Genomic DNA, 27,285 nt, shown 5'->3' on the forward strand with positions numbered 1-27,285 from the left:
AATTCGACCCCAGGCCAGGGAGGTGACCCACATGGCACAGCAGACCTCTCCTGTCTCACCTGCTGTTCCCCTCAGCATTGTGCTCTGTCATTCTGCTGGTTCTGCCCCCAACTCTGTCTCTGGTGAATCCTCTCACCACCTCTGCACCTCTGGCCTGTACCCCAGTTCTGTATGCATAAGTAATCTTTAATTTAAAAATGGTGTTTTAAAATAACTTTTAAAAAGTTAAGTGACCAATTTAGAAAATTTTGAAAAGCACCAAGAAAAATCATAATATTTCTACCCTACCACTGTTAACATGCTTCTTTTTTTCTATGTAGAAATGCCTTTTGAAAATCTTTAGAAGCTCTTTTTTCTTTATCAAACAATGAAGCTGTAAATCAGTACTGTAACAATTATTGTGCACTTACTGTTACCTGCCAGGCGCTGTGCCACGTCTGTTTATATTAACTCCATCTTCATAACTACCCTAGCAGATATACAGAGCTTTTGTTTCTGTTTTATAGAATCCTCTAAGAAATAAGGTTCACAGATTTTAAGTTATTTGGCTGAAGTCACAAGTTAATAAGTGGCAGGGCCTGATTGAATCCAGACAGTCTGACTCCAAAGCCAAACTCCTTTAAGCACTTTCATTCCTGGCAAGATTACTGACTTTGGAAATTCTTACTTCTAAATTTGTAATCTCTTTTGTTAGTGGATGCGACTGTTTGGTAAAGAACATTAGCAAGAGTGGAGTGAATATTTATTGAGCTTAAACGAAGTGTAAGTGGCTTCGATTTTGTCTTGCAGGTGTGCATTGCCAAGTGTAATAGCACGACTTCCCTGGATGCAGTGCTCTCACAGGACCTCATTGTCACAGAAGGCCCTGCTGTGGAAGTGGGAGATTCTCTGGAAGTGGCCTATACCAGCTGGTTTCTTCAGAATCACGTGCTGGGCCAGGTAAAAAAATGTACTCCTAAGTTCTTTTATAGTGTAAGAAGCACAGGGCTAACTGTGAATGCCTGCTGTTGTTCAATAGAAATCTTTTAGGAGCCCAGCTTTAGTCCCTAAGACTGCTTTGGGGCTAGACTCATGAAATGCTAATGTATAAGATCTACTAGTGTTTTTCCCATCTGTGAATGGAGGTTAGAGGCCCTTACCCTGCTACTTAGCAAGATTGTTGTAATTTCAAATCAGATAATTTGAAAATTCCTATTGATTAACAAATGCTTTATAAATACATAATAGCATAAATAAATACATGCATAATAGTTTTTTCCAAACTTGGGAAATCATTGCTTGGGAGATAGTCAGTGTGCTAACGCCCTTCAGCCTCTATGCGGTCCTGTCTTTTCAGGTCTTTTAAGAACTATTTTCCTAGTGTGTTTGACATTTTCTATGCCAGAAGTATTATGCTGGTATGTAAAACACTGACTGTCATGATTATTAGTACCATTTTTTAAAATTGGCTGACCCTCTTTACTTTGATCCAATTACAGGTTTTCGATTCTACTGCTAACAAAGATAAGTTGCTTCGTCTGAAGTTAGGATCAGGAAAAGTCATCAAGGTAGAGGCTTAAAGGTGTTCTTATGTGTTTATCGGTTGCACTAGACTTAATTTAGATTAAACTTGATAAAATTTCTAACCTGGGTAGATCAAACGAGTCTAGAAGCTTTGGTTAAAAGATCGAAGGAGAAAAATGCATTTGGGAGATTTTTACCTATCAGGTAATATTTAGGACATGGGTGCATTTCTTTTCTCAAGTCCCTACCCTTTTATTTCCCCCCTGAAACTATGATGAAATTATTAGATCCTTCCTATAGCCTGTTAGGGGAAGAGGTGATACAGATTCTTCTAGAAGACTATCACAATGGGTGCTTCTCACCTGATTGTAATACAGTGGATTAGCATTTCCCAAACCTTGTGGCAGGCATAGGAGGAGAGACATTGGGGTTGGAGAACAAGGACCTGGGTTCAGGCTGTGAATTTTTTCTTTATATTTTACAAGATACACAGTTGGTAGAGTATTTCATCTGTGTGGGTGTCACTGTGTGAGCACACATTGCTGATGCTTTGTGAAGTACTCATTCATCCATGTGGCATAAAGGTTTTCACTGTGCCTTTGATTATGACTCATTTTTCATTTGGAGGCTTTTTCTTATAAGCCATAGCAATTAAGGATAGCTGTAGTGTTGAGTCTTGATTTAACAAGTCTCTAACTTGGTGATCTTGGGCTAGTTACCAAATCTCCCCAACCTTAGTTTTCCCATCTCCTAAATGGATGTAATGCTGTTGACTTTATGAGATTATTGTGGGATTAAGCAATAATGCAAGTAAAGCATTTGCCACTTGGACAAATGTGTTTAGAAAAGAGTTTAACTCAGTCTCCCTTCAGAGGTCCAAGCCTGAAAGTGTATGAATGAAACCTGATGGTTCTGTACTTTGATGTGTCTTACAAGGAGTCTCTGTCTGATGCACTTTCCCTTTCTCTGACCCTGCAGGGCTGGGAGGATGGAATGCTGGGCATGAGGAAAGGAGGGAAGCGGCTGCTTATCATCCCTCCAGCCTGTGCTGTTGGCTCCGAGGGGGTAATAGGATGGATTCCATCAACAGACTCGACCCTGGTGTTCGAGGTGGAGATTAGGCGGGTGAGTGCACTTGCGCTACATTGTATTTGGTGAGTCCTTTTAGCTAGCTCCATGTGGTGAATAAATAAATGTGTGACAGCCAGGTGTGAAGACCTAGTTGCTGGTTTGTGTTATAAGTAGAAATGTTATAGTTGGAAAGAACAACAGCTTTGGAATCTTAACGCCCAAGATTTATGTCCTTTCTGGCTCTATGCAAAGTCTTTAGTGATCTATAGAGTGGTGATTCGTACCAAATGTACATAATTTTTGACTTATGGAAATAGAGTTTAGAAGCTTTGACTTTTTTTACACTGTCCCTGTATATGCTACTTGAAAATTTTATCATGAATATGAATAATTGCTATATTTATAACAAACTGTGGTTAATTAGATTAACATTACATACTACCCGACTCTACCCCCCACCTCAGAGACCTTGTTTAATTGTTAGGTCTAAATGTGATAGTGTTTATGACTATAAACTCCACAGTACAGCCATTAACATTTCTATTTAAGAGACAAATGAATACTATGTTCGTCTTCATTGTGGCAGCTCTTTCTGCTCCAGCAGAGGAAGGATATGCTTTTCTTCTCAGTGACACCCTGAGCTCTGCTGGGCCATTCCAGCTCTACCTCGCTGACATGTTTCCTGCTCCCTTTATCACACCTTTTATATTCTCTCTGTGTGTTCTTTTGAATTTGAGGAAACCAAGTTTGGTAATAGACAATAAACCAGTTCAAATCCATCTCAGCTGGCATTTTCTAAACATGAAAAAGCTATTTTCTTTTACTAATAATCAGAGAATAGCAAATTGACATGTTTATTAAATAAACAAAGCTAGTACATAATGATTGTGCCCAGTGTGACAAGGGTGTTGGGGGCTGTCTACTTGTAGAGTATGTAGTAGTTCACCTTTGCTGTATAAAATTTAATGGCATTTATCAGAGACCTCAAAAAAGAGCATACCTTTCAATCCAACAATTTAGCTTCCAGGCGTTGATACTTTGGAACTGATTATGTGGAGAGATTGAAAGTTATTGATAGAAGTATCATTTGTGATAGCAAAAATTAGAAATAAAAAGAATTTCTAATAGCCAGGAATTGTGAAATATATATTTTTACTAGCACAGATGTGATTTCTGTTCCCAAATCTTTTGGAGACATTTATTTCCCTATAGATAATCACAACTAAAGACATGACCGTTAAATTTATGCTTTTCAGTAGATAAAAATAATGTTGTAAATTAATAATTTTGTAACCTGGGAATAGGTTAATATATCAGTGAGTGAGCAATGCTGGTTACTAAACATTGGAGTCCCCTTTTTGTTCAAAATACACAAAGACACACACAGATAATATAGGTATGAAATAGTACCTCACCATTCCAACATTGTTATTACCGATTAATCTTATTAAAGTTTGACTGCAGGTGACTTTTTACTATTTTTTACATTTTGGGTTTGCCTGCAGTGAACAGGTAATGATGAGTATGTAAAATGAAAGGCGGGTGGAGGGGAGGGTGCCTCTTGGTAGTCCATCCCCCTGTGGTTGATCTTTCGCAGGTGAAATTTGCTAAAGATTCTGCCTCTGACGGGCACAGTGTCAGTTCCCAGAGTTCTGCAGCCCCTTCTCCGGTCCCCAGTGCTGACTGCCTCTCTGCTGATCCTGCCCTGTCCCCTCTGACATCGGTGCCTTTCAAGCCAGGGTAAGATGCCGGCTGGTGGCAGGCTCTTTTATTACCCCTAAAAATGATTCCTAGAGGATTTCAAAAATACAATATAGTTGGAAACTAATTTTAAATAACTGGGAAAAATTGAATGAGGGAAATACTTCTGTTAGATTTTTCTGACTGAATAATATTCATAGACTATAGTTTCTAACTCAGTTATTAGGAATACTTGCCATGCTCTGAAGAAAGTTGGGCAAAGGGCATAAAAGTAAAATATATATCCAAGGGAAAATGCATGAAAAATAAACATTTGAATGGAAACTGTTCGTTTTCACTAGTATTCAAGGATTATACAAACTTAGGATGAGTTAAAGTACTGTTATACAGCCATTAAATTGGCAAACTTTAAAACAATTTAAAAGTTTGTTCAGAATAACTTGATTATAGATTGTTTTCACCTCGGGGTGTATCTTCTTTGCTTTCAGAGAACCGGCTCTTCGTACCAAATCTAACTCCCTCAGTGAACAGCTTACAGTAAATACAGTGAGTCTGTTTTCCTCACCACCAGTGTTTTGAGATGATTTCATAAGCTTCAGGTATGGTAGGTGTCAGGGGGGCAAAATTCTCAGAACTAAGTGGTTACAGTAGAAATCAGTCTTTATTCATTTCCCCTTCCTTGGAAGTCAGCACAAATTAGCTCAGGCTTCTGCATAGATTGACCTAGGTACCTGCCTTTATTCTTATAAGCATGTGGCCTTGACAAAATTATCCAACTCTCTGAAATTTCGCTGGAGTGAAATTCATGATTGATTTTTCCCCATGTCTAGTTACTTGTTTGTATTCACCCAAAGAAGTCACTAAACAAATAATTGATCTGCTATGTATAAAAATTGATTAAGGCAAAGAATTAAAAAAAAAAAAAAGAAAACATTTATAATCTCAGATCTTCAAGCAACCATAAAAAAATGTCCTAGTGTTGGCTCTCCCTGGTGGCACAGCGGGTTAAAGCACTGCACTAAGAAGCTGAAACCACTTCCACATGAGTTCAATTCCCGCCTGCCCCGGAGGTGACCACATGGCGTGGCAGACCTCTCCTGACCCGCCCGCTGCTCCCCTCAGCAGTGTACTTCGTGGATATGCCTGTTCTGCTCCCCACTCTGTCTCTGGTGAAGCCTCTCACTGCCCCTGAGCCTCTGGCCTGTACCCCAGTTCTGTATGCACAAATAAGTAAATCTTCCAAAAAACAAAACAAAAAAACAAAAAAAAAATATCCTAGTGTTGATTCTGTTGTACTCTGTAGACATAGCTATTCATTTCTAAGCTTCAAGTAACTTCTGATAGCTGTTTCTAGCATTCCTCTTCTTTTTTTATATATTTTTTTAATTGAGGAAAATTCACGTAAAATTAACCATCTTTTGTCCTTTTACATTTAGGTTTTTGTTTTCTTGTTGGCACAGTTGAGTCAGGATAGCAAGATCCAGTCTCCTCCCGTCCCTGGGCACCTTGTTCATCTCAATCCCTCTTAGGTGCTAAAGCTTATATTAATTTTTTAAAAAGATTTATTTATTTTTATATATAAGAACCAGGGTACAGGCCAGAGTTGCGAGGGGTAAGAGTATTCACCAAAGACAGATGGGGAGCATAACAAGTAGATGTAATGAAATACACTGCTGAGGGGAACAGTGGGCGGGTCAGGAGAGGTCTGCTGTGCCATGTGGGTCACATGACCTCCCTGGCCGGTGATTGAACTTGTGCTACAGTGGCCTCCGATGGCCACAAAGTGCTGTGCTTTACCCTATTGTGCCACCAGGGAGGGCCCCATTTCCATTTCTTTCAGTGTTTTTTTATGCAGATGCAAGCAAACTGGAAGGTCTGTTTTATTTATACACAAAAAGTGGTGTGCTATATAATGTAACTTGTATATTTAATGTATTGCAATATATATAACAATACATGTTAGAATACATAACATGTTAGGGTGTGGAAAACTTAGTTTCCTGAGCGTTCCTCATGGTCTAGGGGTTAAGTCTTAGCACTACCACCACTATAGCCTGAATTCACTCTCTGCCAGGGAGCTAACCCCATATATGACACAGCAGACCTCTGATGTCTGACTTGGGGCTCCCCTCCCCTTAGCAGTGTATTTCAGTAAGTCCATCTGTTGTGCTCCCCACTCTGTCTCTGTTGAATCACCTCATCCCCTTTGCGCCTCTGGCCTGTACCCTAGTTCTTCCATACAAAAGTAACATTTTTTTTTTAAAGGAAAGAAAGCTTAGCTTCCTTATGTATTTTTTTGTCTCTGGACCACAGCATTTCATTGTTCTTTTGATAAACTCAACTGTTTTTGATGTGTGTCTCCACTAGCTAGGAAAAAATGACTACCCACTCATGCCCAGTGTACTTCAAGTAGATAAAGTACTTTCAACCTCTGTAAATAAGCTTAATGGTGCATGTTTACAATAGCTTACAAGTAATTTAAAAGTAGAAGTCATGATACTTTCTAAACCAAATAGATCATGTACAGTCTCAGGCTATGTATTCTCTTTTCTGAGGCCAGGCTCTTTTTTTTTTTTCTTTCTCTTTATATATTTGTTGACAAGGTAGACATCACACTTACACTCAATTAAGAGAAACACTTTTATCGTTGAGATGTTAAAGGCTGCACTTTGGACCAGTTAGTGAATGCCTGGACTTTTGGCACAGTGGCTGCTGTATGTCAGAGCTAAGAGTGAAGTGAACCTGAATTTGAAGCAAAGACCTTTTTCTCTCCCCTGACTGTTTTTTTGAATGGCTTTTGAGAAAGGTACTACCACCGAAAATGTTTCCCTCCTTTAATCTGTGCTGTAGTTTTTTATCTGTAAAATGAAAATAATTATACTTGGCAGGGAGACTTGAGTGAAATGAAGTAACCTATGAAGCCACTTTCTCTTTCCCAAACATACAGGGAATTGCTTGCACTGCTGTTGTGACTCATGTATGCTTGTAAGCAAGAAATAGTTTAATTCTCATTTTCTAGAACATATGGCAGAGGATAAGAGCCAAGGGATAGAGCTGATTGAAGGTAAAGAACTGGATTACAGTGATTTTTATCACTTTCTTCTCTTTCCAGAATCCTGATACTGTCAAGGCCAAGTTGATCTCTCGGATGGCTAAAATGGGTCAGCCCATGTTGCCCGTCCTCCCACCACAGCTGGACTCCAATGATTCAGAACTTGAAGTACGTCCCTTTGCTATATTAGAATAAACAGTGCAGACGTTGTTATCTTCTGTTCCTTTGGTTGAAATTACTTTTTGTGCCTCTAGCTCAGAATTGTTATTAAGAGAACTCACTCAAAATGACATAGTTGGGTGGGAATTTTAACTGAGACCTTATATTAAAAAACTATACAAGTTGCTGGCACTGGTAACGTGTTCCTCCTATGGCTAGGAGAGAAAGAAGCAATTCCATACATCAGCCACAAGAACTGGAAAGTTTGAAGTTAAGTTTAGATACTGTGTCAGTACCTAAAAATTACTCTTAAGACAACAAGGATGCTCAATCCATAAAAAACACTCAATTCATACTTGTTTACTGACTATTTAGATCCTTTTGGGAAATATTGTCTTCCTACTGATGTTACTAAAGATTACACTGGTGAACAGAGTATAAGGACTTTGTGATTTTTTTTTTTTTTTTTTTTTTTAAAGATTTATTTATTTGTGCATACAGAACTGGGGTACAGGCCAGATGCTCAGGGGCAGTGAGAGGCTTCACCAGAGACAGAGTGAGGAACAGAATAGGCAGATTGACGAAGTACACTGCTGAGGGGAGCAGCGGACGGGCCAGGAGAGGTCTGCCACGCCATGTGGTCACCTCCGGGGCAGGCGGGAATTGAACTCATGCGGAAGTGGCTTTAGATTCTCAGTGCAGTGCTTTAACCCGCTGCGCCACCAGGGAGGGCCCAGGACTTTGTGATTTTTTTTTTTGAAGTGTAGGAATTTTATAATCAAATCTCTTAAAACTACTTTTTATATTTAGAGCTAAAACTTTATCAGGAATTTGTTATATTATATGAGTAGCTTAAGTATGATTTAATTATTCCTTACTGGTTTGCTCTTTATTAAATAGAACTGTCCCTTAGCAACTTAATTAAAACATACTGATTTTTAAGATTTTTTTCACTTTGATGTAAAAAAGCAAATGTGATGTTCTTGAGAAATAAAGGCTTTATTTTTCACAATTTTATTTCTGTGTGTAAAAACCCTATATAGATTTATTTAGAATTTATTTAAAAGATGATAGAATTTCTGGGATCTGTTACAGGATTTTTTTTTTTTTAAGATTTATTTATTCATACAGAACTGGGGTACAGGCCAGAGATGCGGAGGGTGGGAACAGAGTGGGGAGCAGAACAGGCAGATGGATGAAGTACACTGCTGAGGGGAGCAGCGGGAGGGTCAGGAGAGGTCTGCGGCGCCATCCATGTGGATCTCCTCCCGGGCAGGCGGGGATCGAACTCATGCGGAATTGGCTTAAGCTTCTTAGTGCTGTGCTTTAACTCGCTGCGCCACCAAGGAGAGCCCGTTACAGGATTTTTTTTATCTGGCTTATGAAACTGAGATTTGGATAATATAATTCTTATAAAAAAATGTAAGTGCTGCTTATTCATTAGAATTACATATCTACAGGTAACAGGAAGAAGGGGAATTTCTAAAGTAGAATAGCAGGGATTTTAGTCCTTGAAACTGTAGCACAGCAGATTATAGTCAGTGTATATTGTGTCTCGAGATTTTCTTTCCATTTTATGAATTGGGAAGATGTTTGTAGAATACCTTTGTTTAGAATTTCAGTAGGGAGCACAGCTCTTTGATTTTCTGAAAAGAAAGAATGGGGGGCAAGCCCTAAACTAAGTTACTCAAAGACAGCATGGTAATGAGGCAGAGTGACCAGTACGCTTAGCAGATTTTCATTGAAAACCTGGAGATTATTGTGCCCCAGGGGCACTTGGAGATTGTTTGTACCTGGGTCCCTGTAGATTCTTTGTACCCAGTGTACCTGGATATTATTTAGCAGAGGAGGAAAGGCTGGGTGGCTCCTGGGGATTCCCCTCAAGAGAGTTCTCTTCTGTGGGAAGACTGGGTTTGCTTTAAGGTAGCCACTGAGCTGGAAAGTGACACATTCTGAAGAACAGTCAGTGTAGCTGCTTCAGACAGCAAAGCATCAGCAACTGATAATGCTCGAGGACATTAATTGTACTTCATAAGAAATTCCATTTGCTGTGATTTTCAGGGAGGAGGGATCTTACTCTATCACAAAATGGATTGTTCTCTGCCCATAACCCTCACTCTAAAGCTCTTGCCTTTCTGCTCGCCTTTTCTTCTTCTTCTTTGCCTAAAAACATTGTAAGCAGATTCAAGTGGACACCCAACTCAGGCTTCAAAAGTAAGGACTCCTATATCTAGTAACCAAAAGTGGTGCTTTGGCCTGTTTCAGGATGTGAGTGCTCTTCGAGGAGCTGGACAGCCCCAAGCGACTCCGTCTTTCCAGCCCTCTCTTCAGCCAGTCCATCCGGCGTTACCACAGATGACCTCACAAGGTGAGCAGAACTCAGAGCTTCTGGGGCCTTGAACTCAGTCAGCGCCAACATAATCATCACTGTTCCTTAAATTATCAAACCGCGTTGTTTTAGTATTGAGAACTGAACTAGCGTGTATACTTGTCTGTTTGTCCCTGACTGTGGCGATTTCAGATGTGAAGATATTGTTGGTCTGCTCACTGCATTGCATTGTCAGTTTTAGAAATTTGCACTCAGCTAATGAGATATCTCCCTGTGTGTAGTTCTGTACTTCCTGTCAACTCATGGGACCAGGATTGAGTCAGATGCACTCCAAAGTACTCCATTTCTTCCCACTGACCCATTGTGGAGTCTCCAGTAGAGCTGGTTTTAGGAGACTGAGGAAATTGGTCCAGTTTGGAGTGTGATGATGTGAAGATACTGGTCCCGACTCTTACTGCAGCAAGAAATGGGTAATAGTGACAATGTTTTGCTTTGTCTTAGCACCTCAGCCACCTGTTTCTGGGCTCCAAACACCCTCTGCTGCCTTAATGGCCGTCGCACCTCTGGATTCCCAACCAGCTGTATCTGGAAATACCCAGTCCTTTCAGGTAACCTTTTAAAACCATCTGTTATTAAGCTATAATTTATTGTGGTTCTAGGCAGTCTCTTTTCTTCTTGAACAATTCATAGAATACCAATTTCCCACATCCAGAGCTTATAATTTTTCCCCTTCCTAAGCCATTCTTTTCCGTCTTTTAACCAAGCAAAGGATTACCTGCCTTATAGGCTGTTGTGAAGACTAAATGCAGGAACAAACAAAGCACCTGGAATGAGACTTGGCACATAGATAAGGCCCAGTCAGTGCTGCCCGCCTCTTCTCACACGTGCCTAGACGGGGGTAACAGAATGCAGAATACCTTCTGCATTCTTCTGTGCATTTGCACTGCAATAGCAGAATGGTTCTGGGTTGAGATGGAGACTCAGTGGAAAATACAGCGGGGCCCTGCTATCTAGTTACAGGTTTTCCCTATTGGAAAGTTGAGGGCTCCTGTTTGATATGATTTGGTAGGTTACCATTTGGGTCTGGGAATGCTGTAACCATTAGTTTACTGGAATAATTTTTGCATAAGCCTAGCCCCAAATACACATAGGTTTATATGTCATTTCATTTAGTCCACACAACAGCCATGAGAACTAGTACTATTTTTGTTTTACAGTTGAGGTCAACAGGGTTCGGAGGGTATTGAGAGCTCTTGGTCACCCATATAAACACACAGGAACCCAGCAGGACAAGGTATCCTTTGGAAACAGGCAGCTTTAGTTTGGAATCTCCACAACACACTCCTTTTACTCAGTGGAAACTATGCAGAACTTGCTTAGTATTAACATTTCTTAATACCTACTTAATTAAGTCATTTCACCAGAGAGCTGGGTAGTGATCTGAGACACCTTTCCCTCACTTGCAAAATAGGACTTCAGTGCCCCGGTCCCACTGGGTTAGCAGGTAACTCTCCTGCTGTAGTGCTTAGTACCGAGCTCCAATTGCTTTCATTTCCAGCTCCAATGAGTTTGAGTCTCCTCTTAAGAGGACCCACTTTATTCAACAAAACAGAAAAGACATGAGTGTTTTCTAACCAGCTAAGACTTGGCATTCTCTCAGCCCTATGCAGGTTTGCCAGCCTATGCTTTCCCCCAAGCGTCCGCCATCACCTCGCAGCTGCAGCCCGTGCGGCCCTTGTACCCCGCGCCTCTCTCTCAGGCGCCTCATTTTCAAGGTAGGGAGCAATCCCCTCAGCTTCTCATCTTCCATTTTTTTGCTGTGCTCTCCTTCCTCCCATCTCTTTTTCATTTATACTCCAATAGTTCTGTTCCCTTTTTTCTTTCTAAACCGCTTCATGGTGGTGGGTGTATTCCCAGGGAATACACCCAAAATTATAAAGCATACATTGTATAAAAAATGATCCCAAAAAATATAAAAAAAATCCCTGTGAAACAAAAAAAAAACAAGCTTCATAAAATTGAAGTGCACATAGCGTATGATCCACTTACCCTATTTGTACAAATAAGGATTTGGAGTAAGTTCACAGGCTTGCACAATCTTCACCACAGCCCAACTTCAGAACCCTTTGCAATTCCCCCAAGCCTCTCATGCTTCTTTCTGTGTTTGTCTCCTGCACTTGCTCCTGCTGAGTCTTTAGCCTTCTGTCAGCATGGCTAGAGTTGATAGAAGATAATAAATGAGTGAAGCGCTGGAGGAAATTGGGAGAAAGCAAGATGGCCATTGGTGGATGTTCGGTATCGCCACTGAAAGCTATTTTTAAACATTTTGTTTCATTATGAAAATAATGTGTTTATTAAAAAATAAAATATTACTAAAGGGTGTAAAGTGAGAAGTTACTGTCCTTTTCCATCACAAAAAACCCTTGAGAGTGGGAAACTGTTGTAAACAGTTCACTGCTCTTATATGCGAGGACAAGTGCTTGTCTTACGTAAAAAACAGTAAATCTAAGCAGCGGGCAGGGGCCGCCTTTGTTCTGCAGTTTGTCTTTTGCCCATTTATCCTGTTGTTCGGATGGTGGAGGACTAGCAAGTCTACCCTTCCACGGCACTTGTGCTTCCAGAGTGCTGAGGGCTCCTCGAATGCAGCCTTTGGGAGTCCTGTTTCTCCTCCATGGGGAACCATCAGACCTGTCATCTGTCTCCTCTGCAAAGCCTTTCCTGATTGTGTCGACCCCTCCCAGACACCTCACTGCTATTTGTGTCCCCAAAGAGTTAATCTTGCTTTTCTCGGAGCTACTTTTGTACCCTGTCCGTTTTTTAGCACTTTAAACACTCTGTTGTAATGATCTGTTAATATATCAGTTTTCCCACCAAACTGAACTGGCCAACAACAGAAAACTGTGTTTTATTCTTGGCTGTATTCCTGGCACGTGGGACAATGCCTGGCATGTAGTTGGATAAACGGGAAGCAATCTGAGCTGCTAGTGCCCAGACAGGTCAAAGCAGGCACAGATTGCCCTCCCTTGGGCCAGACTCTCGCCAGACCTTGTTGTATCCTGCAGAAGCAGGGCTTGGTTATTACTAATTTATCTCCTCATCTCCTGACAGTGAGTTGCCCATAGCACTTCCTTCTATTTGGAAGTATTAATTTCCTCTGCTGGAAGAGCTGTTGGCATTTCCCCACACAGGGTCCTCTGCTCCAGTTCCCTAAGTTTCTTTTTGCCTGTGTCTATTTAGGATCTGGTGACATGGCTTCGTTTCTCATGACTGAAACCCGGCAACATAACACTGAGATTCGAATGGCCGTGAGCAAAGTGGCCGATAAAATGGATCATCTCATGACTAAGGTGACTGAGTTGGAGTCGGGGCTATGTGGAAAAAGTGGGGGTACAGGTGGAGTGCAAAATGGGGTAAGTGGGGTTACAGATCTGCTTTTCCTTAGTTTCCCGTGTTCATAGTGGTTGATAGTCATTTCTCTAGAAGGATAGTTATTATTTTGGGGTCCAGTTAGTAGGAAATGTAGCTTACAGTAGAAAATCTCAAAAACCTATCAACTCCCTCAAAAAGAGTGGTCAAATACTAGGTAAATTCTGTTTCTCCGTGTCAGGATTTCTCATGAGGATTTTTGGCATCCCTTTCATAGGTTGACGAGTTACAGAAGCACAGTGCTGGCAATTCCCTACTCATTCCTAGCATGTCGGTTACCATGGAAACAAGCATGATTATGAGCAACATCCAGCGAATTATTCAGGTGAGGGATGTGGAAACAGAGCACACTACCCGGGAGGTTTGCCCAGGCTCTCTCCCCAGGTGGACTGCCCTTCAAACCTTTACTCCAGAAGCAGTATGTGATAAATGTCGCACTGAGTTGGGAAATTCTGGACAATCTGTTATTGCTTAATTTGCCTCAAGTGACTCTCACTGTGTAGTCAGGGCCCTTTTTTGACCACATTGTAGAATTGTACTTTATTTTAAAGCATTGCAGTGCAGAGTTCATCGGGCAATGTGATTTGTAGCCATTAAGTATTACTTGATGTGTTGTTGTAAGTATTCGATCGTGTGGCCCTTTATTAGTTTAGTGTAGTTTCTCATCTAAAACATACCCATGTCATCTATTGATTCCACTTCAGCTGGCACTTTTCAACTTACATTACATGTTTTTAATTTAGGAAAATGAAAGATTAAAGCAAGAAGTCCTTGAGAAGAACAGTCGGATAGAAGAACAAAATGACAAGATTAGTGAACTAATTGAACGAAATCAGAGGTAATGACAGGTACGGGGCACTGGCCAGGATGGACAAAAACCCAAGCTAATGGGCATGTTTGTTTCGGGCACTTTGTTTGTATTGTGTTGCTTCCTCTTCCTGACTATCACGTGAATGACTGCTTTTCTGAGAGACATTTCCGGAGAAAGAGCTGGATCGGCTCTGATGTAAGGCAGACCTGTGTTTGATTTCTGGCTTGCCTCACTTTGTGTGTACTTTGCATTTTGATTTATTCCTCCTGGCCCTAGTTTTCTCATCTGTAAAAGTGGTATTAATACTTAAAAATCTGTGGTGCCAACTCTTCTCTCTTCTGTGTGCATGAATTTATCAACCAGAATGTCTGATTGCTGTATAATTCTTTATATTCTTTATATTCTTCCAAAAATTTGGATGGGCCAGAGGAACATATCACAGTAAATAGAATTTTGCCCTAAAAATTGTATCTCATCTCTGGTTTCTCTGTCCCCCATTTTGGGGGTGGCCGTGGGGGATTGAAGCTACCTCTTTGCTCTCTTAATTTTTCCTTTTCACCACCCACCCTTCAAAAATTCCTCTCCTTTAATCTGAAGAGTCGAAGCCTTCACCTTTGTCAAGATTTGCTTCCAAACACAATTACTATGAATCTAAGAAAAAATAAAATGCTTTCAGACTTCTTGCTGAAGGTGTGGAACAGTGTTGTACAGACAGTATGTGTGGGCTGTGCCCAACTATTCTGTACTTGGTAAGTGGTTTCCCCTCCTTGTCTCACAGATATGTTGAGCAGAGTAACTTGATGATGGAGAAGAGGAACAACTCCCTTCAAACAGCCACAGAAAACACACAGGCAAGAGTATTGCATGCTGAGCAAGAGAAGGTAAAGTCTCTGGGGAGAGAAGTGCCCAGCCAGGATGTACAGAGCTGAGGAGGGCCTCTCTGTTCTTGCCACTGTGCTTCTCAATAGACCTCTTGCCATCATGGGGATGACAGCTAGAAATCTTCGGGCAGATTCTACGACATTTGCCATGAGGGTTTCCATTTATTGAATGCTTTGCAAGGAATTGCCCCAAACAATCACAGAGCTTAGTCACTACACAGCTTATTAGACACTGGAGTTATTCTGTTCATAGAAATCACCAGAAAACTACTATGCAATGTATTTAGTGAATACATATTTTTAGTGAAATCTGAGCTTGTTCAATTTGCATCTAGGATTTTAAAGTACTGCTGTGTGACTTCAGTCAGGTCAGAATTAGGAATTTTGTCCCTGTAGTCATAAGGAAGACTGAAGCGCCTCCTGGTTTGGGAACAACTCATTCTGAAGCCCACTGCTGTTCCTGTTCCAGGGACACCTTTCCTGCAGAATGGATTCCTTCTTACCACCCCCCAGCTAGCTGGGAGATCTTGACCCTTTCATCTATTCTTTGTTCAGAGGTTAAGAAATTGTTGACATTTTGCTTGAGTTTTTCTTGAAAATGTGAAAAGCTGACCAGAATATAGTATATGGAATTTACTTACTTTCTCATGTTCTGGCAATGTGATTTCTTCCTTGTCTTAAGCTATTGTTCTTTGTGCTGGCTTAGCCAGTGTTTCCAGCCAAGGAACACCTGTGACCCTGAGCCTCAGGTCAGAAGTGCCCTGTGCTCACAGTCCAGGCGGCGCTGGGCCTGCTGCTCTCCTCATCATTGCCTCCTACTAGTAGCCTTGATGTTGCCTGGAGCCATTCCACCAGTCCCCACTGGTGTTTCCCATCTCTCCATTCTATAGCAGGGTCCTCTCTGGCATTTCTCCTCTCCATTCTGTAGCAGGGTCAATAGATGTATTTGTTCAGCTTGGCACAGTTATTAATCAGGTCTAAAATGACCAATTTTTAGGTCTGACTGACTCAAAATCACTTGGGATGCTTGATTAAAAATATATTTTCTTAGATAATTCTACTTCAGTGTATCTAGGGGCCCTAAATCTGAGTTTTTAAAAAGCTTTCCTTGACATTGACACCCAGGGTAGGAGAAGTTTGCATTTCTCAGTGGTTTCCCGTTACACTCTGGCAGAGGCACCTGGACACCTGTTTTTCAGTAAATTCACCATGTGACTCTTGTAGATCAGTGGCATCTGCGTGTGTGTTTTCCACTTAAACTTCACTGGTATAAACAAGCAGCAGGCAAGTTTGACCTGCAGCAGCGCTTGCTCTCTGCTGAATTAGCTAATTGATCCATCGAATGTTTCATTTCGTTTAACTCCAGAGTAGCATATACAGTCCGTTGAACCTGGCAGATGCTCTCTTCAAAATGGCAGAAACAGTAGTGAGAACAACAATAGTTGACAACTGACATCTGCCAAACATCCATGGGCTTTGAAGCACTGGGCTTTCATGACCACATCTGCTTGGGTATCTGCTGTTACTGTTCTTGAGGGGTCGGGTACTGAGTGCCACATACTTCACATGGTTACCTGGAAATCAGTGAAACTTTTCAAATCGGTACTCTTCCATTTTTATTTTGATCTTAATGACTTAACAATCTTGCATGAGATTTCTCTTAAAGGCGGCCAGTGAGGGGCCTTTCATCTCTGGAGACAGTTCCCTGCCTCACACGTAGCTCAGAAGGTTATGGGTAAGAGCCCAATGAATAGTTGCTATATGAAATTACTGTTCTCTAACAAGACTCATTTCTACACAAAACTCTGGAAAATGATTAAAATTGGGGGAGTATTAGATGTCATCTTATTTTACAAGGCAAGGGGCGCAAACTGAGACCCAGAGAGTAAAATACATGCTCAGAGTCTTGTTTCCAGTCAGTTGTGTTCTTTTGCTTTGGTCAGATTTACATCTTTCTTTGGTACCATTTTGCTGCTTCTAACTTGAAATCTTATTTTTCTCAATTCTTATTTTCTGCTTGTCATTTCTTTTTCAACTCTCCATGTCAACAGCAAAATTTGATACCAGTAGGGACCAGCGAGCCATCCTATTGACTGCACAGGCTTCTGTGGTTTTAGTTTCTGCTGGATACTGCACACCTTTATCTCTTGGACAAAAATACACAATCTGTTCATTCTAGAAAACTTAGAAAATACAGATAACAAGCACCATGACCCTCCCACTCAGAGGTAATCGTTTATGTATTATTCATCTCCAGCATCTGTGTGTGCTTGGCTCGGGAGTATTGTTTGATGCCGCTAATAGGCTTTTCTAGCTTAAGGACCACAGGTGAAAAGTAGCTTTGAGTGACCTTCCTTTCTTCCCTCCTTTGGAAAACTCACCCTGCATCCTCAGCCTTTGCCCTGGAGTGTGTGTGTCCCCTCCTGTGCGCTTGGCTGCAGGGGCCAAGCGTGGAAGTGGCGCTTGCCGTGGACTCCCCAGCCACGGGCGGCGCCAGACTCGGAGCGTTGTGTTCAGTTTCCCTTGGGCAGTTGGGGCAGGACAGTAAGTTAAAGCTGTATTCTACTGAGGTCAGATATAAGCCCTTTTTCTTTCCGGAAATCCTACCTACCATTATCCCCTCTGTAGAAAGGTGAAAACTGAAAGCCACTGAGCTACAAAAGTGTGTTAGAGCTCAAGCCAAAAGCATATAACATTAAAGAAAAAAGTCATTCTGAACTTACTAAATCAATAGAAGGACTTTATTCAACTTGCACTAGGAGGGAGAGATGGGCTCAAGGCCAAATGAGTGGGCAGCTAGACTTGTGAGGGGATCCACATGGGGGGAGGCTTGCTAACCTGACCCAGTAAGAATTCTTGCTAAAGACAGCCAAGGATGAACATACCAGAAGTTGGGGAAGAACTTGATCAGGATTAGGAGAGATCTATACACACACAGACACATTTTCCTGCTTCTAACTTGAAATCTTACTTCACTTTTTTTTTTTATTTAGCAGGATTCTTAGTAAAATTGGCTGGTCAGGCCAAAGACAAGATAGGGAGGCCAAGGTCAAGGGTTCAGAGGAGACTGACTAAAGACTGGTCAAGAAAAGTCTTCATCAAGTTACTCTTAGAAACTCATTCCTAACCTACTTTAAAATGCTTATGTGCATAATTTTTTTTTAAGATATATTTTTACTTATTTATATTTACTTATTTGGCAACCACTGGCGAAGCTGGGGTGTAGGTCAGAGGTGCAGGGGTTGGGAGGATTCACCAGAGACAGAGTAGGGAGCAAAATAGGCAGATCTACTGACAAACTGTTGAGGGGAGCGGCAGGTGAGACAGGAGAGGTCTGCTGCGCCATGTGGGTCACCTCCCTGGAAGGGTTCAAACTTGTGCTACAGTGGCCAGCCATATCTTGGTAGCGCTGAGACCTTTAAGCCCTGCTCCAGTAGGGGTAAAAAATATATAATTTTTGTTTAATTTCCTTTTAGGAGATCCAAAGCCTCTGTTTTTAAATGAAAGGTATAAAACTGATAAAGGTTTTTGGATAACTAGTAAACTGAGATTAGCATGGTAAATACTGTAAGAAGGGATAAGTGATAATAGATGTCTGTAAGCATGCATGTGAAGTATCATTAGGAGGCGGGCGGTAGCAGCCAGCGGTGCAACTGCATGGAAGGATCCCTCAGGTGTTGCTGTCCAGATGTCAAACTGGTCACCAGCAAGACAACCATTCACTGTCTTTCCTGGCATCAGAATTCTCTTCTCTCCTGTTTTCAGTGTGGTATTTGACACGTGTTTACCATTCCTTTTTGTTGGCCATCCTTTTAACTATCACTGTCCTCACCACCAACACCCAAATGCCCAGGATATCACTCTGGGGTTTTCCAAGTTTGTCATTGAGATTTCATCAGATGTTATTTGGGAATGTTGAGCTCCTATTTGGCTATTACAGAACACCAAGTAAGGTATATTGAGCAGTTCAAAGAAGCTGAAGTGTTCTTTTACTAGCTGTGTTCTTCCAGGATACCCCAAAGCTGTTCTCATATGACCCCTCTTTATATTACACGATTACTAATGGTATAGTACTACCAGGAGAAACTGTAGGCTCAGAGTTGACTGCTACTGAAGGCATCCAGTCTATACTTTAAAATATCCCTTTCTTACTAGAAAATACATGTTTATCATAGTAAAGCTAGAAAATACATGTTTATCATAGTAAAGCTAGAAAATGGCAGGATATAATTTCTCATACACCAGGTTGGTAAAAATCCAGAATTTGGCAACCACTAGTGAAGCTGGTAGGACTGTCGAATGGCTTAGGGAGGGGAATTTGATGGTGTACAAGATCACAGTCACATTTATTAGCTGATAGGGCCTGGAAACCTGCTGAAGGCACACCTGCACACAGATGACATGACACGTGTCCAGGATTATGCGTCGGTGTCATGGTGTATAATGGGAAATGGCGGTAGACAACCCGAGTGTCCTGCAGTAAACTGAGACATTCACATCGCAGGTGCCACGCTACTTTAAATCGGGAAGAGCTGTATGTGCCACTAGTGAGTGTATGTAGCTTGCCGCCTTTTCTGTATGAAAGGGGGAAATAAGAATCATATTGGGATTTAGATAGTCACTGTGAATGAAAAATAAGCCATCACATGGTCACCCCTGTAGGACATGGGGGAGGAGTTAGGGATAGGCGTAGGGGCAAGACTTCTCATTGTTTACTTCTTTATATCTTTTAAAATTATTGAACAATGAAACATCTTTTCCCCAAAAATCATTTACAAGACAAAAAAGTATATATAAACTGCAAGCAAAAAGAAGTATATATGTGTGTGTACATATATAGCATACCCATAGTCTTCTGTCTACATTAACTACTGCTAAAATAGGTGTCATTCACAGTCTCTTCCACAAGTGTGTTTGCAGACAGGGTGTTAACATTTTGTGAACATTGATAGTGTTCACTTTCATACCACCTTTCTGAATAGCTACACACAGAAGGTTTATCATAATTTGCTTAACCCATTTTCAGCATTTTATTTTTCTGTTCTTTTGCAATGGTGAATAGTACTACCATGAATATCTTCATAGCACAACTTTTGTCATCTTAAATTATCCTAAGGACAGATTTCTGCAGGGTAATTCCTGATTAGACACTTTGCATATTTCAAAAGCTTGATTTTGGTTTAATGCAGGTTGAAAGTCGCCTTAGCCCCGTTCCGGTCAGTTCATTTAGCATAGAGTAGTGGGGCTGGGTCCCCACTTAGAGACAGGACACAGGTGTTTAAAGTGACATCGTATTTTGCTGATATCCAGGCAAAGGTGACTGAAGAGTTAGCAGCAGCCACTGCACAGGTCTCTCATCTGCAGCTGAAAATGACCGCTCACCAGAAGAAAGAAACAGAGCTGCAGCTGCAGCTGACAGAGAGCTTGAAGGAGACAGAGCTCGTCAGGGGCCAGCTCGCCAAACTGCAGGCAGAGCTTTCAGGTATGTTACCTGTGATGGGGGCTGGGAGCTTTCCCATTTAAACGTAAGGGATTAAGCTCTTTCCTCCTTTCTTTTAATCCACTTGGCTTGATCTTCCTGAGGTGTATGACAGACTGAGGCAAAAATCAGTGTGGACTAGGATAAGCCTACATGATCGTTTGACATAAAGGACAGTAAAAGAACTGACTTAATTTAGAGTTTATGAGTGGCCATCATTTGCCTTGATTGGCTGCTGTTGCTGTCAGTATCTTTGGTGCGTAAGGTTGGCTTCATGGGCCTGGAAGAGTTCCTATGTTCCTCTAATACCTGACACAGTGAAGTTTAAGAAGCAGGTGCTTCCTGCTGTACTGGCCTCTTTCTTAGAGTTTGGGTTGCAATTCTTAAGGCTGGTATTCAAGGCCCTCCGTGCGACTGGCCTCCAGCCTGGTGCCCAGTTCCCCGAGTAGTGTGTTGACCAGTACCACCCAGGCCACTCCCACGTCAGCACACCCTGCAGTGCTTCCCTTGCTGTTTATGCTTGCTGTTCTCGGAACGTGGTGTGCCCGACATTGCCAGGATTTGCCTCCGTTCTTTCCGAAGTCTGCCTCTTTCCAAATCTTCCCTGGTTTTGTTCTAGAACATTTGGTCTTCTTTCAAGTCCTTTACCTCTGGCTGCATTATTAGGGGCGGGTGACAGCCACTGACAGCCTGAGAGGGCGAGCATGATGTGCCGTCTTTGTGAAGTCCTTTCCTCTACCTCTGTGCTAGGTCAGTGCCTGGCACAAGGATGGTGCTCAAGACGCGTGACTCAGGAAATTCATGCAGACTAGCCTGTTGATTCGTGCGTGCGTGTTAGTGCATAGACACACATGTGCTGGAGCAGAAGCAGAGTTGGGAAGAAGCCGAGTTCACTCGCTTGTTAGAGCTGACACACACTGATGTCAGCGGGTAAAGTGGCAGCTGGCGGACAGGCTCCTTGCCTTGAAGAGCAGCATCTGGCCCACGGGAGGGATGCTCCTAGATCTGAATGTCATCGTTTCTACTTTGCTGGTGCTCTGTGGCAATTATCTCAAGGAGAACCGAACATTTTCCAAAAATTTTTGGATTCGTTGCCCTTTTTAAAAAAGTTAATAGCTTTATTTGAGGGAAGGGATGTTGAAAGTAAACAGTGGCAGAGTGTTCCAGCTGCTAGAAAGTTGTGAAACTTTTACCCAGGCAGTGAGAAAAGGCCTGGACCAGTTCTAAACAAAGACCAGTCCGCTGTGTTGGGAAGGGAGTTTGGGTGGCATAAACCTCAAAGGTGGTCTCGGCGCTGGCACATGTTTTTCCCGTTGTGTATGTGTAGACACTAGTACACACTGACTTCCTACGGGCCAAATGCAGGCACGTGGGGTGATAGTTTATGGCTTGATGAACCTGTTGCTGCTCAGTGAATTGTGAAAGTGAGAAGTGCTCTGTTAGCAGGATTGGGAGGCAGCGAGGTACAGCTTTGCAGGAGCTGCTGGGGTGCCATGCGGCCCAGTGCAGCCCAATCTTGCTGCTATTAAATCCCAGAACTCCAAGAAGCCTCCGAGCAAGCACAGTCCAAATTCAAAAATGAAAAGCAAAGCCGGAGACAGCTAGAACTCAAGGTGACAGCCCTGGAGGAGGAGCTGAGTGATCTTCGGACCGAGAAGGAATCTTTGGAAAAGGTGAGTTCTGCAAGCGAAGTCACTGGCTGAACCCCAGTGGCCAGGATTTGCTGCTTACTGAGCACTTAAAGGCTGCAGTAGTGCGTGTTCATTGTGACCAATACACATAAGATGGAAAAGTATAAAAGAAAACAGAAAATTTCTCTTTTCTCCCTCTCTGATTCCTTGTTCATATTTGTATGTCTAAACACATGCATGGATTGTTTTCTTTGTGTATAAAACACAAATACCTGTGTAGAGGTCATTTCTAACAATAGTGGGATCATGTTTATTGCTTTATTTTTTTTGACGTGGTGAACATTGTACTAGTATGAATGAGGCCATTCTTTTTCGCTGCTGCAACTATTCTCTTTAGCTACTCTGCTGTGGGCTGCACCATGACTTACATCCTTACTGGGCATTGATGCTGCTCTTCTTTCATTATTTCAAATGTTGCCGCTGTGGACATTTTTGTACTGTGTACTAACTGAGCATTTTTCATAATTGCTTGAATTGCATTGGAATTCAATACATTTTTATATTGCCAGATTGTCCTCAAAGAACAGGACTGTAGGTCACACTTGCAGCACAACGTAAACCAGCTCATTGCTCCACACTTTCTAGTCGCACATCTGTCAGTTTATCATCTGAGACTGAAATTTGCTCTCTTGTTTTAATATGTATTTTTGTTAATGATAAAATTTTTACATATTCAATATCGACTTGTATTTATTCTGTGACTTCTCTTTAATATCCTTTGTCTTCTTTCCTATTGCCATGTTGGTTTGATTTGGAAACACTGCTAAGGGTATTAATCCTCTATCAGTTGGAATCTCTTTCTAGCTTGCTATCTTTTTAGAATTTTACTATCAGAGAAATACTAGCTTCATTGAACCAAGAGGAATGTTTCTTTTTGGCTATTTGGAACAGTTTAAATATAAGCAGAACAAATTATTTCTAAGGGTTCCAATAAAAATCTCTAGTGAAGTTCTTTTGACCGGTAGCAGCACCTTCAACCCCAGGCCCTTGGGACTTGTTCTTTCAAGGGAACAGTTTCTTTTATAAAGTGACGTCCTTACCACACACAATCTATATGAACATGGTCTGTTGCTTCCTTAAGACAGATGATAATCTGTGGACTTTGTGGTTTGAATGTCTCTGAGACCACCACGTCCCCATCCAAAGCGTCGACACATTTATTTTCGTACCAGTAGGCTATGAAAGTGGCCACTTCCCTGTAACACACCCCTCCCCCACCACCACCCCAGTTAGGGTGTTCCCATCTCTCAGCATGCTAGGTTCTTGTCACGGGTTTCCTCACCCAGTAACCAAGAATACAGGGAAAAGAAACTAAAAATAGTTTGCAGAAATGAAATAAGGACCCTTTGAGGTCAGTACTGCCACCATCACCCCCATTTACACCCACCCTTAAATAGCTTAAGCTCTTGATGCTTGTTTTGTTTCTAAGAACCTCTCAGAACGGAAAAAAAAGTCAGCACAGGAGCGCTGCCAGGCTGAGGAGGAAATAGATGAGATTCGTAAGTCACATCAGGAGGAACTGGACAAACTGCGACAGCTCTTGAAAAAGGCTCGGGTGACCACAGACCAAGCAGCTGCAGAGCAGGTAATGGGACAGTGGCACTTTGGAATAAAAGAAAGGTATGAAATGCTCAGTGAGAAACGCTTCGAGTTTCTCCCTCATCTTTGAGGATGACATTTTTGTAGTTGATGCTCTCACTTTGGAGAAAAGTGCAAGAAAGCAATCCAGGTATATGTAGAAGAGTCAAATCAAATAAAGAGTTTCTCTTTTTATAGTTAAGTGAAATTTATGAGAAAAATATGGATGGAAAAAATCTTTATTAAAAAAAATCTAGGTGGCCCTCCCTGGTGGCGCAGCGGGTTAAAGCACTGCACTTAGAATCTAAAGCCGCTTCCGCATGAATTCAATTCCCGCCTGCCCCGGAGATGACCACATGGCGTGGCAGACCTCTGCTGGCCCGCCCGCTGCTCCCCTTAGCAGTGTACTTCGTCCATCTGCCTGTTCTGTTCCCCATTCTGTCTCTGGTGAAGCTTCTCACTGCCCCTGAGCTTCTGGCCTGTACCCCAGTTCTGTATGCACAAATAAATAAATCTTTAAAAAAAAAAAAAAAAAGATCTAGGCCCTCCCTGGTGGCACAGTGGGTTAGGAAACAGCACTGCAAGCCAGCAGCATTTAGTTCAGTGTGAGTTCAATCTCCGCCCCAGAGGTGACCCACGTGGTGCAGCAGACCTCTCCTGTCTTGCCCATTACTCCCCCCAAGCAGTGTACTTCCTCAGTCTGCTTGTTCTGCTCCCCACTCTGTCTCTGGTGAATCCTCTCACCTCCCCTGCACCCCTGGCCTGTCCCCCAGTTCTGTATGCATAAATAAATAGATCTTAAAAAAATATAAATATATCCAAACATTGTAGGAATGAAGTCTTTAACCATGGGACACTACCTGCTAAGCACGTGTCTAGAAGCGGCCTGTTTAGGTGGTCAGGAAAAGAAGCCAGGGTGGAGCTGATAGTGCTGGACAGCTCTCTTTCTCATTGTGAGTTCATAAATTCTTGTCTGTGCCCACTCGGTGTCCTTGATTTGCTCACCTCTGGGAATTTTGACAAAAATAAATTTTGCAACCTCTCAAATGGTGAGGGCCCGGACCCTGGAAAGTAGGGTGGTGTTAGGACCCTGCCCTCAGGGGCCTATGGACAGTCACACCTTGTCCGGCTCCAGTGACTTTGGAAGTCCTGACAACTGGTGGCCTTTTCTTACTTCCATGAAAAAAATACATTTACCTTAAAGATAAAGTCTTTCAGTGTTTCCTTATCAAGTCTGGCCTGTTAGCTTATTTCTTTGGCCTTATGGAAGACAGGCTCCCCTAGACTTGACTGGACCCCCAGAACCTGATCATTACTTTTCCCTGGCAGCTCTCGCTAGTACAGGCAGAGCTGCAGAGCCAGTGGGAAGCAAAATGTGAACATCTGCTGGCCTCTGCCAAGGACGAGCACTTGCAGCAGTACCAGGAAGTGTGTGCCCAGAGGGATGCCCATCAGCAGAAACTGCTCCAGCTTCAGACAAAGGTAGGCGTTTCCCCGGGCCAGAAAGTGGAGGTGACCCCGCTTGGGGATGGGGCACAGGGCGTGGCTGAGGGGCCTCATGAAAGTCCTGGAGGTCCTTTTCTTTCCTTGAAATATCCAGTTGAGAGTTGACAGACGGCAAAGACAGCCTTATAGGTGGCTGCTGATGTCCACTGTCTGTGTCTGTGATTAAAAATCACAGCGCGCCCTCCTTTATATTTGTGACCTGATTAGGGGCAAGGCAGCCAACCTTGTTGGCAAAGAGGAAGTGATGTGAGTGAAGACTGAGTGAGGAGGAAACAGCCCGAGTCAGCAGGCCTGGGTAGGCGTGGAGCAGCAGGATGCCACAGACTTGCAGGAGGGAATGCTCGGAGCTTTCCTGATTTTCACCCATAGGCCAGTCTCCCAAGGCCACAGCCATGGTGCTTTTGTCTTGCAGTGTTTAGCCCTCGAGGCCCAAGTCACAACCCTGACTGAGCAAAATGAACAGCACATCAAGCTCCTGGAGAACAAATCCCAGGGATCTGGGATTGAAGCTGCTGCTGCTGACCCCTCAGAGAAGGTGAACTGTCACTCAGAGCTAGTTGATCGTGTGGCTCAGATTCTCCGTACATCTCTAGTGCACCCCCTGTCTGGCTGAACTAAAAATTAGCCCTATGGTGGCAAACCCAGAGGGCACTGTCTTGGGGGTTGGACATACAGGGAAGCACCTCTGAATCTCAGGAGGGCTGTGGGAGGGGACTGGCATCCTCCTAACCCATGGGGGTGTTACGCAGTGGTCTAGGTAGCAGGGGGCAGCTTCAGGCAGTTTGGGGCACACAGACCACAGCTTGCTTGCCCATGGGAGCCCTCTGTCAAAGTACTGCTCATCCCCAACATTGTCCTCTCCACTGTGGCAGCCTTTGGTGTCTCAGTTCATGACTAGCTGTGTCTTGCCCCAGAGTTCCAGCAGGACTTCCTTAACCTTCCAGACCCCTCAATGACTTGACGTTGGCAGCATCCATCTTGGTGTTTTTCTCCCCTGGGGTCTTTACGCAGGTGAAGAAGATCATGAACCAGGTGTTTCAGTCCCTGAGAGGAGAGTTTGAGCTGGAGGAGTCTTACAACGGCAGGACCGTTCTGGGGACCATCATGAATACGATCAAGGTACAGCTGTGCTCTACTGGAGTGTCTTGTGAAAGGCCTGTATGCAAGCCTGTTCATTAGTAATGGGGGTGCTTGGGTGACTTATCTGGGCTGGTGTGGGCAGCCTCCTGCGAGAGGAGGGAACAGAATCATTTTGAACTGAATGGTCAGTTGTATTAAGGAGGACTGAAGGCCTAGGAATGCCTGCTGTTTTCCTGTCAGTGATCCTGACCTCCTTTTCGGCTTTTTAACAGGTAGTGACTCTTCAGCTGTTAAACCAACATGATCAAGAGAAAGATGAAGGTAGCAATGAAGAGGAAGAAGAGCAGTCTCCGAAACCCTCTCAAGCGCAGCCCGCCTCTGCGAGTTCTGGGCTGTCTCCAGTGCCCCCGAATGGGGAAAGGCAGGAGTCACCTGCACTGCCATCCGGGCAAGAAGTCAAAGAAACTGTGTCATTGTCTCCCCAGGTTGATGTACATAGAAGAAAAGAGGAGCCATCAGAAACAGAGGTGCTCTCTCAGACAAAAGATGAAGCACCTGAACCGGCTTGTGGCCTCGTACACAGAGTTCCAGGGCCCCCAACCTCAGTTCCCCCTCAGCCTCCAGGCCCTGTCATCATTGACTCTGAGTGTGAGGAGACTCTGGCTGCCAGCCCAGTGGCACCTAAGCTTGACAGCCCATTGGGAAATGCCTGTGATGGGGAAGAATTGAGCACCAGAAAACTCTCCTTGACTCTAGGCCCCAAGGGGGAGGACCCACTAGCCGTAGGACCCAAATGTCTGGAAGGAGAGCCTCGGCCTCCAGAGCTCCAGGACGACAAGGACGCCACTTGCTCGGCTGGTCCTTGCAAGGAGCTGTCGAGCACAGAGGCCGTGTCTGCAGCTACAGGAGTAACCCCTGGGCCCAGCCACTCTTCTAGGCACCCCAGGTATGTTTCCCTGGGTAGTTTTAGGGAAAGGCATCTGCATGTAGAGGTGGTCTGGTTTTCTAGAGCTGGCTT

General features: G+C 43.0%; 1 protein-coding gene across 2 annotated transcripts in view; it reads left to right on the top strand.

Moving 5' to 3' along the window:
• The window catches only part of FKBP15 (FK506 binding protein 15, 133kDa), a 45,344-nt gene that overhangs the window by 14,310 nt on the left and 3,749 nt on the right, over positions 1–27,285 (top strand). Inside the window, exons 7-26 of one of the 2 annotated variants that reach the window (XM_004677422.2) lie at positions 790–939; positions 1,479–1,547; positions 2,482–2,628; positions 4,172–4,314; positions 4,764–4,821; positions 7,388–7,495; positions 9,752–9,854; positions 10,317–10,423; positions 11,476–11,590; positions 13,053–13,162; positions 13,459–13,566; positions 13,985–14,079; positions 14,831–14,933; positions 20,244–20,415; positions 21,949–22,085; positions 23,533–23,688; positions 25,011–25,163; positions 25,600–25,722; positions 26,199–26,306; positions 26,540–27,213. In XM_004677422.2, coding sequence (XP_004677479.1) covers positions 790–939; positions 1,479–1,547; positions 2,482–2,628; positions 4,172–4,314; positions 4,764–4,821; positions 7,388–7,495; positions 9,752–9,854; positions 10,317–10,423; positions 11,476–11,590; positions 13,053–13,162; positions 13,459–13,566; positions 13,985–14,079; positions 14,831–14,933; positions 20,244–20,415; positions 21,949–22,085; positions 23,533–23,688; positions 25,011–25,163; positions 25,600–25,722; positions 26,199–26,306; positions 26,540–27,213 — 2,939 coding nt within the window. The remainder of the gene's footprint in view (positions 1–789; positions 940–1,478; positions 1,548–2,481; positions 2,629–4,171; positions 4,315–4,763; positions 4,822–7,387; positions 7,496–9,751; positions 9,855–10,316; positions 10,424–11,475; positions 11,591–13,052; positions 13,163–13,458; positions 13,567–13,984; positions 14,080–14,830; positions 14,934–20,243; positions 20,416–21,948; positions 22,086–23,532; positions 23,689–25,010; positions 25,164–25,599; positions 25,723–26,198; positions 26,307–26,539; positions 27,214–27,285) is intronic. The other variant, XM_012721489.1, reaches the window with a different exon arrangement.

The sequence above is a fragment of the Condylura cristata genome, unplaced genomic scaffold (genome assembly GCF_000260355.1).
Source record: "Condylura cristata isolate star-nosed mole 26May11 unplaced genomic scaffold, ConCri1.0 scaffold00006, whole genome shotgun sequence".
Classification (NCBI taxonomy): Eukaryota; Metazoa; Chordata; class Mammalia; order Eulipotyphla; family Talpidae; genus Condylura; species Condylura cristata.